The sequence below is a fragment of the Myotis daubentonii genome, chromosome 5, assembly GCF_963259705.1.
Source record: "Myotis daubentonii chromosome 5, mMyoDau2.1, whole genome shotgun sequence".
Classification (NCBI taxonomy): Eukaryota; Metazoa; Chordata; class Mammalia; order Chiroptera; family Vespertilionidae; genus Myotis; species Myotis daubentonii.
The window spans coordinates 76,775,467-76,792,982 of NC_081844.1; the positions used below are offsets into that span (position 1 = coordinate 76,775,467).

The 17,516-nt window shown below is 52.2% G+C and overlaps 1 protein-coding gene across 8 annotated transcripts in view; it reads right to left on the reverse strand.

Moving 5' to 3' along the window:
- The window catches only part of SEPTIN8 (septin 8), a 27,152-nt gene extending 14,637 nt beyond the window's left edge, over window positions 1-12,515 (reverse strand). For 3 of the 8 annotated variants that reach the window (XM_059698364.1, XM_059698365.1, XM_059698363.1), the window contains exons 1-2: window positions 11,965-12,208; window positions 27-150 (exon numbers count right to left, since the gene is read on the reverse strand). In XM_059698364.1, coding sequence (XP_059554347.1) covers window positions 27-150; window positions 11,965-11,994 — 154 coding nt within the window. In that variant the 5' untranslated portion in view covers window positions 11,995-12,208. Of the gene's footprint in view, window positions 1-26; window positions 151-11,964 lie in introns of all 8 variants that reach the window. The other 5 variants (XM_059698361.1, XM_059698360.1, XM_059698358.1 and 2 more) reach the window with 5 other exon arrangements.
- Between the last annotated feature and the right edge of the window lie 5,001 nt (window positions 12,516-17,516).

Sequence of the window (17,516 nt, forward strand, 5' to 3'; positions counted from 1 at the left end):
CCCTGGCCAGCCCATGATACACTTACCCACACAGAGGATGTTGAAGCTGAAGCCCTGAGAGACCGACTTGCTGACCAGCTGGTCGGGGAGGCTGTCGAAGCCCACATGGCCGCCCAGGGAGAGGCTCCGGGGCTCTGGCTCTGCGTTCTGCTGAGAGAGAAACAGAGCGAGGCAGTGAGCCCACTGGGGACGTGGGGACATTTGGGTGAGGATAAACCTGAGTCAGAACCCCCATCTGAATGCTCAGCAAATCTCAGGACACAACACAAGTACACCAGAGCTCCGATTCCAGGCCAGGTTCCCACAGAGAGAGCCCAAGGGGCCTCAAGGCCCCTGAATCCGTCTCAGAAAAGGCCCTTAAACCCATGGTTCTGCTCCACCTGGGCTAGCAAGGGGTGCTGCGGCCTAGGGCATCTCCTAGCTACTGCCTCTGAGGGCTTACCCGTCCTTCTGTCCAGAAGGAGGCCCCAGAAGGTCCCTGATTCTTAAATAAAGATTTTAGCCGTAACCGGTTTGGCTCAGTAGACAGAGCGTCGGCCTGCGGACTGAAAGGTCCCAGGTTCGATTCCGGTCAAGGGCATGTATCTTGGTTGCGGGCACATCCCCAGTGGGGGGGGGGGGGGGCGGTGTAGGAGGCAGTGATCGGTGTTTCTCTCTCATCGATGTTTCTGACTCTCTATCCCTCTCCCTTCCTCTCTGTAAAAAATCAATAAAATATATTATTTTTAAAAAAATAAAGGCCGTAACCGGTTTGGCTCAGTGGATAGAGCGTCGGCCTGCGGACTGAAGGGTCCCAGGTTCGATTCCGGTCAAGGGCATGTACCTTGGTTGCGGGCACATCCCTGGCGGGAGGTGTGCAGAAGGCAGCTGATCCATGTTTCTCTCTCATCGATGTTTCTAGCTCTCTATCTCTCTCCCTTCCTCTCTGTAAAAAATCAATAAAATATATTTTAAAAAAGAAAAAAAAAAGATTTTAAGAGGCCAAGACTGAAGAGTATTATGTTCTTGGGGTCCCCTCCCAGACCTTCTAGACCAGCGGTTCTGAACCTTCCTAATGCCGCGACCCTTTAATACAGTTCCTCATGTTGTGGTGACCCCCAAGTTCACTGTTACACATTGAACATAGTTAAAGCATAGTGATTATCACAAAAACAATATGTAATTATATATGTGTTTTCCGATGGCCTTAGGTGACCCCTGTGAAAGGGTCGTTCGACCCCCAAAGGGGTCTCGACCCACAGATTAAGAACCGCTGTTCTAGACCCTCCTACTCAAGTAGGACTCAAGCAGAGGCAGGTCTGGCTCTAACCCTCACTCAAGCTCCATGTAGGGACCTCTACGTACACCCCTTGTTTCTGATACACCCAAGTGTGGAATGCACACATGGGCCCTGCTAAAGGGGCTGGTGCTCACTCGGACCCACCACGGGATCTCAGAGCCAGTCTCCAAGGCATCATGACCCTGAGGCCTCCTCCTCTTGCCTCAGTGGGGTTCTCTAGGGACCCTCAGGCTCTGGTTCATGCCACCCTCTCCCCCACCTCACCCCTGGTTGTTTAGGAAAGGATTCGGATGAGAATGTGGAGACCTGGCCTTAGCAGAGAGGCAGGCGGCAGGTCCCAAGTAGCCTGGGGCCACGAGAGCAGGCCCACAGCACTGTGAAAAGAAACCACCACAACCCGAAGCAGAGAGTCAAGGTCAGACTCCAATTCACATGGCTACCCTGGGAATGGGGGCAAAATGCTGTCTCCCGAGAGGAAGTCCCAGGCTCAGCCTTCCTGGGTTTGGCCCCTCTGGAGGGCAGGCCCCAGACAGCTCCATGGTGGGCAGAAACACGCCTCCTCCATGCCCAGGCGCCCTGCCCTGACCGCCCGCTACAAAGAACAAGACAGGAAAGGGCAGTGGGTCAGAGTCCCATCCTGCCATCCTGCCATCCTGCCCACAATACTAGAGGGGAGGAAACAGGCCCAACTGAGAGCAGCCCCAGGCGCTACTGATTAGGACAATGGCAGCCCTTATGCAAAGCAGATACAGGCACAGTGGCAGAGGGGCCCTGGCTCCCTGCCCTCCCACAGAGGGGTGGCCCCAGCACCTGAGCTCTCCCTGACCTCTCTGCAGCCCTACCTGTTGCCTCAGCCTGAAGCCCTCCAGAGCCCCCTGGCACTCACACCCAACCTTCTCTTCTCCACTAATTATGTCCCCCCACCCCCCAATCTCACCCCAGCTAAGTCACTGTAGCCCTGCATCGATGACTCCCAAGTGTGTGTGGCCAGCCCAAACCCATGTGGCCCCCTCTGGGCAGTTATACTGTCCTCTCTAAAAGTCAGGGTTACCCCTAAACCTGCTCTCTCCAATGACCCCTTCTCAACTAGCCTCTATTCTTGTAGCTGACCCTTTTCCCTATCCCCTGTCCCCAGTGACCATGTCACAACCTCCCCACTCAAGCCCAGGTCCCCAAACATAACCCCACCAAGAGGCCCCAAGGCAGATTCCCATCACTAGTGCCCACATCAAATACAGTAAATGGAGCATGGGACGTGCTGGGTCAGGACCAAACCCCCTAGCATGGCATTCCGGCCCTTCACACAGTCTGAAGCCTTTCTCATGAGCTCAGTTCCGCCCAGCTGGTTACCTCTGAGTTCACTTTCCAAACTCGGCCCCTTCCCTAGGCTCCAGAGTTCACTCTACCTTTTCCCTGGCACGTGCTCTGACCTGGCCCCTAAGAACGTACATTCCTGACCCCTCACTTGGCAGTGACACCATGTCCTTGCACTGTTAGCTGTCCTTTTTCTGTTGGTGTTAATGCATCCTGGTCTTCCATCTCTTCAATAAACTCCCTGAACTTGGCTGCAGGCTGGGGGAGTCAGGTTTTCCATTCCTCCCCCCCCCCCCCCACTATGCCCAGCATACTAGACAACCCGACCATTTATAAATTAGACAACGCAGTCCTCAACCGCTACAACATGAGGTTGTCTGCCCACCTCACACCGAGCTGCACTATCTAGTCTCTGTTCTACCTGCTCGTGGCAGCCTGAGGGTCGAATGGAGGACAGAACAGTTCATCTAGAGCTTTTTTCTTTTCAGGCGAGACTGAAGGCGTGCTGTGCTTGCAGTATTTATTCATCCTTTCATTCCAAGGGTGACACAATCAGGATGCAATCCAACATCCTATAGTCTGCCGTCAAAACTCCCAGTCATGTGTCTGGGAACCACAGGTGTGCGCATACACTCTGGGCCAGGGTGCCTGCACAGAACCAGAGGCCACCCTGTTCCTGGGTGTCCCCTCATTCTCACAGTTCCAGGCTCCAGACGCTAAAAGCAGGGCGGTTACCACATAAGCCATCTCTCCACGCTCAGCAAGCCTGGCTGTCCTCACTCACATAGCGTGGTTCCCTCTGGGGACGCATGTGGAGTGCAGGGAGGTCTTCATCCCCAACTTGTCCCGGCTGCACCCTGTCACTCCAGGGCCCACAGCCCTGGGGCAATCAATGCCTGCCCAGGCGCCTCAGGGACCATGGGAGTGCCCATCTCCAGAGCCTGCATGTACACACACACACACACACACACACACACACAGAGAGAGAGAGAAGAATGGCCACTGGCCCTGACGGAGACTGAGTGCTAATCCCTGGTTTCAGAAGACCGATCTGACCTCCCTGCTCGCTAAGTCGCTAATGCCAACCTCCCTGATCCTATATTTGGCATCAATAACATCTGATCCAAGGTGCCCCGCTTATTCTGACACCCCAGGTGCCTCTGCTCACCTTTGTGGGATCCCAGTCTAGGAGGAGCCAGCAGCTTCCAATGCGTCACTGGCACATCTCAGCTGGCACAACTCAGAAAGAACCTTCATGTCCCCCACTGGCTACCTGGCTATCAGCCCTGCACTCTGGCAGGTAAGACCAGTTCCAACTCTGGGGGTGGGGCCTAACAGTCCTGAGCTAATCAGCATAATTCTACAATTGGTTCAGGAACAGACACATGACCCAAGTTCATGACCATCTTGTGGCCACTAGAGGAGCTAGCCTAAAGCTGAAGCCCACTCAGAGGATGGCAGATTCCAGAAAATCCCAGAGGAGAGAGCTGGTGTCTTCCCTCCCTCTGGGCATGTCCCTTGACCCCTGGCCATATCTCCCCTTAACTGCTTAAGCTAGCTGAGTAGGGCTATCTATGTCTTGCAACTGAAAGCATCTTGACTGCTACAGTCTCCAAATGAAACTCTTTCAATGGCGGAGGGTGGGGGGCAGAGGGTGGGGGGGGGGGGGGCAGAGTGTGAAAAGTAAAATGTCTCAGGGTTTACAACCAAAAGAAGAAACATCAAATGATGACACCACCACCTCGCTGAGGACCACTTGTGAAAATAAGCCAAGCGATCTTACAGTCTCCTACACAGTCCATTCCATCCTGTGTGGCAAACACTTACTATCCCCATTTATAGGTAAGGAAACTGAGGTACACAGAAGCTGGAGAACTAGTCAGGGCAGAGCAGGGGTGTGAGAGCAGCCAAGCCCTTGCCACAAACCACTCTGCGATACTGACTCTCCCAACTCCTTCATTCAGTCACTCAACACACACTCAGTAGGCACATCCGCCGTGTGCCAAACTCCAGGATGGCTGCCAATGAAAAGACGAGGACAGCGGATTCTTGACCTCAGAGGCCCAATCTAAGTCAGTCTAAACTCAAAAGGCTATAGAGGCCACACAGGTGATGTAAATGGGTGAAAGGGAACCGTATAGTAAAAACAACATCAGCTAACAGTTATCGAGTGCTTACCATGCATGACTCTAATCTCTTTTAGTCCACACATCAGCCCGATGAGGTAGGCTGCAATATTATCACCATTGTACAGATGAGACCATTGAGCCACCAAGAGATTAAGCAATTTTCCCAAGACCACACTGCTCAGAGAGGTGCAGCCAGGATCTGAATGGACCCACACCTCCAGCCACATAACTCCAGTGCTGACATAGCAGAGTGTGGGGTCCCCCAGGGAAAGGTGGGAACAGTGGGGAACGGCAGAGCCTCTGCTCAGTCCACACCGGCCATGATTCTGCAACTCCAGCCAAATGTGGGAATGCAGACCTTGTATTGCCATATCTTCCAATTTTCCATGAGAATCCAGATATCTAGATTTTTTTAAAAAACTAATATGACTTTTAGGCCCTCTTAGTTTCTTTTTTAAATATATTTTATTGATTTTTTACAGAGAGGAAGGGAGAGGGATAGAGAGTTAGAAACATCAATGAGAGAGAAACATCGATCAGCTGCCTCCTGCACACCCCCTACTGGGGATGTGCCCGCAACCAAGGTACATGCCCTTGACCGGAATCGAACCTGGGACCCTTCAGTCCTCAGGCCGACACTCTATCCACTGAGCCAAACCGGTTAGGGCCAGAAATCTAGATTTTTAAGTGGAACCTCTAATTTTTATTTTATTATAGTTTCATTTTTAAATTTATTTAAATTCTTTATTGTTTAAAGAATTACATAAGTCTCCTCCCCCCCCCCCCCATTAACCTCTCCCCAGCTGCTCCCTCCCCCTCTAATTTTTAAATTAGTTGAAAACTAATACAAATTGAGAATACCATGAGGGCACAACACAGCATGTCTGGGGGTTGTACCTGGCCCATGGCCTGACAGTCTGCAACCTCATCTACCTGGGTCTCGTAGGGAGGGACAATATACTCAGAGGATATGGAGACCCACAGGAGACTGCTCCACCGGAGGAGCCTTTGGGCTGGACAACTGAGCTTGGCTCCAAGGAGAGGCGGTGCCAGCTGCTTCTGCCACTTTCACACACCTAGCTCCCCGGGGTGCTGGCTCAGGGGGCTCCAACTGTCTCCGCAAAGCTCCAGGACAGAGAGCTGGCTCCATGCACGCAGTGGGAAACCCCACTGGGCCATTATCCCCTCTCTAATCACTCACAAGCTTTTGGCTCCCAGGCCAGGCTCCAGGCTTCTATGTCATCATTTCTTTGGCACATCAAAGACAACAACCAAAATAATAACTGCCCGGGCCAGCTGCGTTCCTCCATGCCCGGCCGTCCAGAACAAAAGTGGAGAATGGCATTTTGTTCTGCAGCCCAAGGGATAACTAGGACATCCTTTTCCTAACCAGGAAGTGCTCTGTCGGGCCTCTGGAGCAGCCCGAATCACCAGCGAGAGAAGCTGCCTCTTGTACCAAGAAGAGAAGTAGAATGCGGGGAGAAGCCATGTCTCACAGCCTGCCCACACAAAAACAGGTTTTTACGCAGAAGGAACTGGAAATCTGCTGAATGTCTGAACCGACAGGATCAAGGAAGCTGTGAGTGAATAAATACCTCGAAGATCAAACCTCCCAAACTAGATGGGTTGTTGGGGTGGGAGAAGAGGTGCTACCGCACCGTAAGTGTACTTGGCTCCTGAATCCAGGACAAAGAGCAGCCCCTACCCCAGGCCTCCCACAGAGGTTTCTTCTCTGGTGCCTTGGACTTCCGACACTTGTCCCCTCTCCACCCCCATCCCCCAGGCTCCCATGCTTGGCACCCACTGGCCTGAGCACCCTGCCAGGCAGGCAGGAAGTCCACTCCCAGGAGAGCTATCAAGTCCTGCAATGGACCCAGGAGTCACTATGCCACTGGGAGCTTCTCCACTCATGTTTCTGGCACAAGCCACCGACCCCCCACTCTAGCTACTCTTAGCAGCCTGGGCCGTAAATAGCCAGAGCAGAGGCCTCTGGCCAGAACCCATGGTCACAGCACAACTGTCCTTGAGTCTGACAGGAATCCTAGGAATTTTCCCAGGAAAGGCTTAGGCTCTGGTCCCAGGATTCCACAGCCAGCCACTAAGCTGAGGTCAAAGGTTACGGGAAATAACCAAGGGGATATATGTGGGAGGAGTCAGGGTGGAAATGCTGCTAACCTGGCCCAGGAAAGAAGAACAGAGGCAGGATATACCTGTCCCAAAGCAAGAGGCCACCTGGGAACCAAAAATGTCAACGAGTAGGGATCAACCTTCATGGCGCCAACACAGACAGCCAGGACTGCGGCTTAGTAATTTGGGGTGGCTTGTTTCACATTTCTCATTTCAAAATCAGGTTTCTAAGAAGCCAAGAGCACAGTTATTGGTTTCTGGGTCCACCCACCCCACTCCAGGCCAAGGACACACTCACATTCCTGGGCTTTGCTGTGTGGCCTGAGAGGGAGTGATCCATCCCACCAGGGAGCTGGCGGGGGGGGGGGGGGGGGGGAGCGTGTGCTTTGGGCCTTGGAAGGTACTGGAACCCCAGACAATCATACTTTCCCACCTGGCTCAGGGACTCCAGTGGCAGCCCTCAAGGCCTTGCAGCAGGGAAAGCCACAAGTGGTCTGGACATTGCTGGAAGGGGGCATCTGTGCTCCACAGTGAATGGGATCCCACCCTTGGAAAGGGGAATGGGGGCAGCAAAGGTGACCCTGACACCTCCAACCCCAGGATGGATGCTGGTGCTGGGAGGGGACAGAGGAATATGGGCACCAATATGGGCCAGGGGCAGCTCGGGTCAGCACTGCTACACTTCTCTATTGCTTGCCCCATTCACCCGAGCACCAGACAGAGTGTTAGACTAACACCCAGGCCCCACAGTCTGGTCTAATAAGTGCACTTGGGTCCATGTCCACAGCCCCTCCTGAACCCTAGGCTCCAGGTTCCCCAAGCCCAGGAGACCCCTCACAGAGTAGCCACTTCCTGAAATCTGAAATAGGCCCTTATTCCCTTCTCCCCTGATTCTGTCCCTCTAATGAGGCCTCCAGGATAGGGACCAAGGACCACCTGGAAGCCATATGTTTTGAGGAAGAGAAGATCTAATTTGGCCCAAGACCACTCAGGGCAACTGACGTTACAGTGAAGATGCCCCTTGCGCTGTGCTCCACCACCTCTTCCCAGCCATGGTTCCTCACACAAGCCACGAGGAAGCACATGGCTCCAGCAAAAAACACCCCAGCTCTGTCACAAGGGCATGCTGACCTTGGGAGGCATCCTTTCCCCAGGCAGATGTGCCTCTCTCCTGCCTGCACAGCTCCACATCTGGTTGTCTGGCAAAGCTCATGCCCTGGGGGCCACGCCTGGGGATCCTGTTCCCTAGCTAGCAGCACAGAGGCAGGAAGGCTGACCTGGCTACAAGGGGCACACGGAGGCCAGCCAGCCCTCAGGCCCTTTGCTCTGTCATCCTGCAGCTACTTGCTTCCAGTAGCTGGACTCAAGCCACAGAGGCATTCATGGTAGGTACCGCCCCAAATAGGGACCTTCACCTAGCCCACCCTGAGGGCTCAAAACTCAGAGGGCCCACCCTCTCTGCCTCTCAAGGGATACCAGTGTGGGCTGGGGTCTCAGTCTCAAACTTGTCCATGACCAGTCTGCATCCTTACCAACTACAGGCCGCTGGTATCAACGCGGTGATGGACACAAAGCACCCAGTGCCCTCCCTGCCATTCAACTTTTGACAAACGTCAGGCCCTGCGGTCCCAGCCTCAATCCATTCTCCCATCGCCTTGGCATTGTGATCAGTCTCCTTCTTGCTACCCTCCCTGTTCCTAGCCTGGTTGGTTCCTTGTCATGTGCTCCTTTGGATCACAAATGCCTCCCACCAGCCTCCCTGCTCTGACGTGTCAAGATCCCAGGCAGAACTTACTAACATGAGCACCCATAGCATGGCACCATGCCCATGAGGGAGGGAGGGCAGGACAGACCCACCTCCCAGGGAAAGGTGGGGCTCATGTATGACCCCTCAACACCATCAGGCACTGAGAGCTACACAGACGTCTCTTGCTCAGCTCTCATTTCTCCTTTGGGACAGCTCAGCAAGGTAACTGGCCATTTTTATAGGACAAGGAGATACCACTCTGTGACAGAGTCCCATGTGGGTGAGAGGGCTGCCTCCCACTGTCCCTTCTCACCAGCTCTAGCTTCAGGGAGGGAATAGGCACTCCCTAGATAGTCTGCTTCTTGGGGAAGTGTCAAGATTACAGGGGTGACAACAGGAAGTGACAGATGGTGCTGGGGATAGAGCTGAGATGGGAGGGGGGAGTGATGGGCTGGGAGGAATGCCAGGTGTGAGGCTGCCATACTGCAGCTTCTTCCCTCTCCCTCTCATATCTCTACTTGCCCCTACCCTACCACCACCTCCCACCCTTCCAACCCCGCCCTGAAGCCTCCCTCACCATAGTGTGGGAACCCTGCCCCATGGGATTCTGACAGGAGATGGCCCTCAAAGGCAAGACAGGGTAAGCCCTGGGACTGGGACCCAGTAAGGAGGAGGAGCAGAGCAAGAGTGGATAGAAATCTGATTGCCTAAGGAAGGCTAGAGGCAACGGAAATCTTCTGATGGCTGCCCCAGACGCACTAGTCCAGGAGATATTGACTGTAACCACGGCTGATCTAGGGTTGAGCAGGACCAAGCCAACATGTCAAGGCTGCTGAGCCTGTGGTGTTTACATCACGCCATGTGGGGAACGGGAACCCAGCACACACTGACCTCAAAGTACAACTGTGCATGCTCATCTAAGCTCCAAGTTTAGAGTTCCCAGCCCTCCAGGGCTGATCTGACCACTGACCCAGCCTGAAAGGCAGTGTAGACCTGCCATAGCCCAATTAGATCAGAGCCTCATGGCCACTGCTTAACACCAAAGTCAACCCTGGGGCTGGAGAGACACCTAAGCATATTTCTGAACATGCCATAGACGGCAATTAACCTTCAATGAATCCTTTGAAGAGTATTGGTAGGGTTGTGCCCATTTTACAGCAAGATAAAGGAAGAAATTATTTTCCCAGGATGACAAGCCAGGAGAGGTGAATGGAGTCCAGACTCCTAAATTCAGTCCCAAACCACACCCAAGGTCTCCACTCAAATTCAACCCTCTCCAAGTCCTCCCAGGAGTCTGATGGCCCGGAGTGTAGAGGGCATGGATGGCATCCATCCATCCAGCTGAACCTGGCAGTCACCCAGGCCCCAGAGCTCATGCTGTACACCCTCACCAGAGCCAGTCCCCTCTCTGTGCCTCAGCTCACCATGGGGGTAACACCCAAGCTCCTGCCAGAGAGCAAACCTAGGAATCTGAAGGAAAGGGCCTTTCCAGCCTCTCAGCTCAGCCCCTGAGGACAATCTCTGGACAGGCAGTGATGGGAGCCCCTCGGAAGGGTGCCATATAACAGCCAATGCGTTCTCTGCTGCCTTCTTACACAGGGCCAGTCTTCACACCCACATGGGCTCTGGGTATCATTTCTCATGTATTGTGACTTACCATGTGCCAGACATCGCTCTGAGCACCTCACCTGGATCCTCTCATTGGATCCTCACAATAACCCTCTGAGGGATGTAATATTTTCATCCTATTATTCAGATGAGAACACTGGGGGGTTAAATAACTTGCCCGACATGGCCAGCAAGTCAGGTGGTCCGACTCTGGTTACTCTACATACCACTCCCACCTGCAAGACCAACTGTTGGAGCAACCTCTGGCCACAGACAGACAAGCCTCAGACATAACTTTCTGGTCAGCTGGGCAGAGAAAATGCACACAGACTCACACACTCCCAGGTCTCCTGCCTCCCGCTAACCCGCAGGTCTGCTAGGACCCAGGCACTGCCCTCCTCGGGGACATAAATTCTGATGTGCAGTGCAGAGGTAAGGAGAATCTCGGATTTATCCAACCTCTGACTCTCTCCTCCTGTACCTACACTTACTTAACTGACACAGTCCCCTCCCCAGTGGAAACAAAACACCCCGGTCTAGAAGTTATGAAACCAAGAGCTCCTGCTTTAGTTATGCCTATTTCCAAAGTAGACCAACAAATGTATTTTCAGGTTAAAGGGAAAATTTACATAGATAAATTCAGATGACTGTATTTATAGCCGTAATTACATAAGTCCTGGCTCCCTTATTTAGCCCTAGGACCGATTCCTTATCAGTCACATATTCAGCATTCCCCCTACTCTCTCCCCACAACCGCCCAGGGCTCTCCCTCCCCCTGCTCCCGCCACCAGGGCTCACAGGCAGGCAAGAGGACACAGCTTCCTCCACTGTCACAGCCCAGCCTCCCAGACACACCCAGATCCAGCCTTAGACACCAGGGCACATGCAGACACAACCGCCAAAAAGGGCCCCTTCCCCCTGCCCCCGCTGAATTAGGAAAACCTTTCGGAAGTTGGCCATTGGAAGGCTCAGGCCCAGAGCCCCCTGCGGAGCCCTGAGTCCTGCAGAAAGCATACCCGAACTGGGGCCCAGACAAACACCCACTGGGCCGAGTTTGGCACCGCTCCAGTTCCTGGGGAACGGCAGCCTCAGACCCGACCACTGAGCCCGATCCAGCCTGGAATCGCACCAGGATTCCGTCGCCTGTTGTGGGGTGGGGGTGTGGAGGGGGGAGGAAAAGCAGGCGCAGGGTCGTCAGGACCCGGTCTGCCACTGCCCTGGGCTCATTTGGGGTCCCCCTGGGATCCCTAGGGCTTCATCCTCACTGGTGGTGCCCATCCAACAGCACCTGCGAGGCCAAGATTCTCCCCAGCAGCGCAGAGAGAAATGCCGAGGCAAACGGGGGTGCGGAGTATCGGGGAGCCCCCCTCCCGCCCCCGGGGTCCCAGTCTGCACTCGCACCTGGCCGGAGCCAGGCGGGTGGGTACAGGCTCCTTCCCGCGAAAGGGGCCTGCCTCTCCTGCGCCCCAGGAGGGCGACCCCCGCAAGCTGCCTGGCGAGGAGCCCCCGCCGACTGCCTGGCGAGGAGCCCCCGCCGACTGCCTGGCGAGGAGCCCCCGCCGACGCCCCAGGACCCCCGGCTGACGCTGCGGAGAGCCCGCTCCGGTGCCCCCAAGCCGGCGGGGCGTCGAGGCCCGCCGCGCGGCGCTGACAGCCCGGCTCGCGCCCGGGCAGCTGCAGGGCGGCCCCTCCTCGCGCCCCGCGCCCCCCGCCCCGCGCCCCCGGCTCCCGCGCGCGCCGCGGCCCAGCCCAGCCCTCACCGAGAAGCGCTCCAGGTCCGTGGCCGCCATGGCGAGCTCCGCGGGGGCGGGCGGGCGGGCGGGAAGAGCAGCCGGGCCGCGACGGGGACGAGCCGGCTGCGGGACGCGCTCCGCCCGGCGGCTGCGGCTGAATGGATCCAATATGGCCACTTCCTGGAAACTCCCCTCGGCGGCGGCGGCGGCGAGAGCAGCGGAGCCGCCCCCACCCCGCCCGCGGGACCGGCCCCCCCGCCCGGCCCCGCCAAGAGCGCAGCCCGAGCCCTGCCGCTGGGACGCCGGGGGTCTCCGCGGCGAGGCGGGAGGTGCCGGCTGCGCGGGCTGCTGGGACTTGTAGTCTGCGAGTTGGGGGGCCGGGGAGGACAGTGCTGGGGGGCCAGTGCCCGCCGGCCTGCCGCGTGTCCCTGGGCCGAGCCCGTGGGAGTGCTGCGCCCGCGCCCTAGGAAGCCGGTTCCGTGGGAGGAGAGTGGGGTGCTGCGTGCGCCCCAGGGGTCTCCCCCACCAAGCCGCCTTCACCACGTCGGAGCCTGCAAAGGCACTGGGACACCAGCCAACGTGTCGGTGCGCTGGGTGCGCCGCCTCCGCCTCTCAGCCGGTGCCCTGACCCCCACCTGATGCTCCGGTCGAAGCCAGGGCGGGACCCAGGGCGGGACCCGCGCGTCCGGCCCGGCCGCCTTCCTGGGCCAGGCACCAGCCTTCAGCGCCTTGCGCAATGGGAATGCGCGGGAGGCACAGGTCAGGCCCGGGATTGGAGCAATAGAGAAGGCGAGCTCGATGGTCAAGACATCAGATGGCAAGTGACCATCACCCCACCTGCCCCCAAGGGCTTAGCCTTAGGGCAACGTCTTCATGGAGTCTGGGCAAAGAGGACCACCGCTCCCAATGCGTGTGCATTCTCTCTGCTAATCTCACTACCCAAATCGTGCACAAAACTCAGAAAGCTAACACCGCTGCCCAAGCGGAAGTGGTCAGGGGGCTCTGATCCTTTTCACTGACTATCCCTATGACATCCAGCTCCCAATCCTCTGAAACCCACCTTTTCTTTTCTCTTCCCTCTGCTTTTCTGTTCAGCCTTTGAGAATGTGGCCAGCTCTGCCTCCTGTTCCTCGTCCGGCCTCATTCACACCACACACACACACACACACACACACACACACACACACACACACGCCTGGCTCCCCAATATCTTCCTGAAAAACAACTGGCCTGCCCTCCTATTCAGAAAGTGTGCTGGCTGGAGATGCCTGAAGACCACATCTGGACTCGGCACACCTGGCTTTCAGAGGGTGTCCTGGTCCTTCCACCGGATGGTGTTTCCACCAGCTTTCAGGCAGTTGGCCTTCTCACCCTGAAATGGCTTTCCTCTCCCTTCTCTCCCAGGCAACGAAAGCTGGTCCCTCAGGTGAACTCACATCCCCCTGGGCCTTTCTGACTCTGTTTTCATTTCGTTCCCCTCGAAATCATGGTGTTCCACGCGCTGCATTATGTATCTGCAAAAAATGGGCAGAGCAGTGGGTAAGGGAGCTGGACTTAACAGCAAACCACCTGGGTTGGAATCCTGTCTCCATCCCTTGCTAGCTTTAACCGTAGCAGTTTAGTTAAGGGTGCCTCCCTTTCCTCCTCCCCAAAATGAGAATAATTATAGTACTTAAGTCACAGGATTAAATGAGATAAAATAAGTAAAGGGCTTAAAACTATACTTGAAATAAAATGTTTAATAAAACCTCCCTCTCTAGACTGCACAGGCCTTACTGTTGAGTTGATCATCTCAGGCCATATCTTTTGTTTCCTTTTCTTTTCATATAACTGGTAAGAAATCTGTCCCAATTGCCATTTTCTGCATCACAAAGCCCTGGGATTTGCCCTAAAGTATCTTTAAAATGGTCTTTTTCCCCCCTAGTTGGGCATATTTCAAAATATCTGCTCCTAGCAGCCCAGCTGATGGCCATGAGTACTAAACACTCAGATTACAGCTGACTTCCTTCCATAGGCTATGTTCACTTTACCACCATAATTTATACCTACTCCCCAAACCCCAAATTTCTTTTTATTTCCCTTCTTTTTCCTCTTTTTCTCCTCCTTCTTCCTCCCCCTCCTCCTGCCTCTTCTACCTTTTCCTCTCCCCGCTACTCCCTCCCCCATTCAATACTACTGCTGATCAGAGCTACTGAAGGAGTGTATCACCTGTGGGGACATAAAGGTAAACGCAACAATCATTTTGCATGAGTCAAAGTGTTATTTCTTATGGCATCATTTCTAAGTGTCCCTTATACACCCAGGAGAAGTTCACAGATGATACATACACACCCAGAGTGGTCCCACAGTTAAATAACTACATGTATGGAATGCTGAGTTCCACACAGAAAAAGATTTCCGTGGAAGGCCTCAGAGATTATCAGAGATTTTGATAAGCTGCTATGCAGTGTCACTGTGTTACAGTGGAAGGGAATATGCAGCTCTCCTCAAACTTAGCTGATCACTCCTCTGACCCCACCCCATACACACCCAGCACTCACTGAGCTTGAATATGACAGGCTTCACTGTTGTTTGTCTTTTACTTTTGGTTATAGCTTCTTTTCATACAAAAGTTTAAAATGTTGATGTAATATTTTTCTGTTATTTCCTTTATGGTTTTCCCTATAATGCCACTTAAATAAAATAAAATAAAAAACCTTTCCCCTATCTCAAACTCATAAAGATATTCTCTTCGTGTTTTCTTATAAACATTAAAAACATTTTTGTCACATTTAGGTCCATCAGTGATTTGTTTATGTGTGTGCCAAGCCAATCGTTCCATTTCCCCCAGCGATCTACAATGCAAATAGTACCACAGACTAAATTTCTAACGTGTGTGGCAGTCTGTAGATGACTTAGGACTATGTCCATTTGCCTCAAGAAGACAGAAATGCCTTTTTTTCTCAGGTTACCCAGACAGGTAGTCCAGGGCATGTGACAGTCCACACACGCCTTCTACATTGCTTTGCTTTGAAAGGGATTGACCTCTTGGTCCAATAGAATGACTTTTGCATTCCAAGCAGCAGGAGGAGGATGATGATGACGCTGATGAAGAGAAAACGAGTAAACACTCTCCAATGATTCCAGAAGCTGCCACATGGCATGTCTGCTTACACCCTCTTGGCCAGGGCCGGGAAACGGGTCTTCATTCTAGCCATCATGTGTGCAGCTAAGAATTCCATACGATGTGAAGCAGGGTCACCGTTGAGAGATAGCAGCCATCTCTGCCAAATCTGTTTCTGGACTATGTATCTGTTCCAATGAGATGCCTGAAAATATTTTTTTCTAATATTTAAAAATCTTTGTTCATTTATTGGAATATTAAAATATTTAAAAATGACAAGCAAAAAAATGTAACCAGCTGTATGCCACCTTTGAGAATCAACTACACAATGACTATTCTATTTTATTTTTAAATCATAAAAGAAAGCTTTCTATGCTTGTTTGCAGATTGGAGGAAATTTCATTAGGGATATATTTATAAGAATTGGACCATAATACATATGCTATTTCAATAAAAAGTATTAAATTTAATTTTACTTGAATTTAAAAGAAGTTGAAGTGAAACTGAAGGAAGAGTTGAACTTCAAATAATGTGTCTTGACCACAAGAGATATTACTTCCTAAAAGATACCTCTGAGGTTAAACAGAAATTGTGAAAACCATTAAAAGATTGGAGTCATTTTTTAAAATATATTTTATTGACTTCAGAGAGGAAAAGAAAGGGAGAGAGAGATAGAAACATCAATGATGAGAATGATTGATCAGTTGCCTCCTGTACGCCCCCTACTGGGGATTGAGCCTGAAACCCAGGCATGTGCCCTGATGGAAATTGAACCGGGACCTACTGGTTCATAGATGCTCAACCATTGAGCCACACAGGCCAGACTGGAGTCATTTTTTAATTACACATTTCAATTATGTGTGTGTATTATTAGCTCCCATGATTCTTCCCATCTTTCCATCTCCTTTGACCCTGCCTCCTAACTTTTATTTCTTATATTATCTATAATAATAAAAGCATAAAATGCTAATTAGACCAGACGACCTTCTGGATGAAGCCAGGGCTGCGAGGGAAGCCTGGGTCCTGGGTGCCAGAGGGAAGCTGGTGCCAGCAGCCAGAGGAAGGAAGGAAGACCTACTCTTGTACGAATTTCATCCATTGGGCCTCTAGTTATCTTTATATTATCCAGGTTAATGATAATCATTTTATGTTCTGTAAAAACAAAATTGCATAGTTATGCAATTGCATTGTAATAATGGGGAAAATGGAATAAGCATTACTAAGAGAGTCACTTAAACTTTAATCAGGCCCTAGCCAGTGTGGTTCAATACACCAGAAGGAGTGTTGTCCTGTACACCAGAAGGTGGCAGGTTTGATTCCCTGTCAGGGCACATACCCAGGTTGCAGGTTTGTTCTCTCTCTCTCTCTCTCTCCCTCTCTCTCCCCCACCCCCTTCCTCTCCTGGAAATCAATGGAAACATGTCCTTGGGTAAGGATTTTTTAAAAATTGAGTCAGGAGGCTGTTAGGTTACTGGGGCCTTGGCAGCCTATGCATGGATTGTGCCTCAGTGGCTAAACTGTTGTTAAACTCAGCGCCAGGCTGAGTCATAAACACTCTGGAACTGCTGCATGGACACTTATGAACTTTACATCCTTCTTGTAGTTTTCACTTCCCTCGTTTGCATATCAGAACTAACCAATCCCTGTTAACCTAGTCAGCAACCCCCATTTGCATGAAATAATTATACTTTGTGATTTTTGCCTTTATAAAACCAGCCCTTCTTTGTTCTCTCCCCAGAGCAGTTTGGATTGTTACCTATATCTGTGTCTCCTGGGCTGCACCTTATTTTTGCTCAAATAACTGCTTTTTATTCCTTATTACAGCCTAAACTTTTTGGGTGACACTTGGAATACAGTGTAGATTTAAATGATGTCAATACTCTCCACTGGTCTTTTGATCGAGGCTTCCCCATTGGCAAGTGGTTTCAATTCATCTCTTAATAGACTGAATTTCCTTCTTAAGCTGTTTTTTGTTTTTGTTTTTGTTTTTGTTTTTTCAAGGAGGGTTTTGGTTATTAAAGAATGTCTTTCTGTTGCCATTACACTAGGACCACCTTGACTGCATGTAATATTGTTTTATCTCAATTTCTTTCCCGTTGAATGTGGTAGGTTTAGCTCCTTTTTCTTCTGGGAAGAGGCCTGAGACCAGCCTGAACTTCCCCCTCGTGGGTGACTTTTCCCCCTGCTTGTATTCCTAAAGACGTCGCTCTTCTTCTTCTTAACTAAGGGATGCCTTGGTGTTAAACATTCTGAGTCAAGCTTCTCTGGGACATTAGATGTCTCTCAATCTGCAGTGTTAGTCTCTTCTTTTTCTGCATTAGACATGCTCTTTTGTCTCAATTTTTGATTTCTCTTCTTTAGGGATAAAATACTCCTTATATGGGGTCATCTTCGCCCGAGTTCCGTTCCTATTCATTCTGATTTCTTAATCTCTTTACCTTGTTTACATGCCCCGACTCGGTAATTTGAGTCTCAG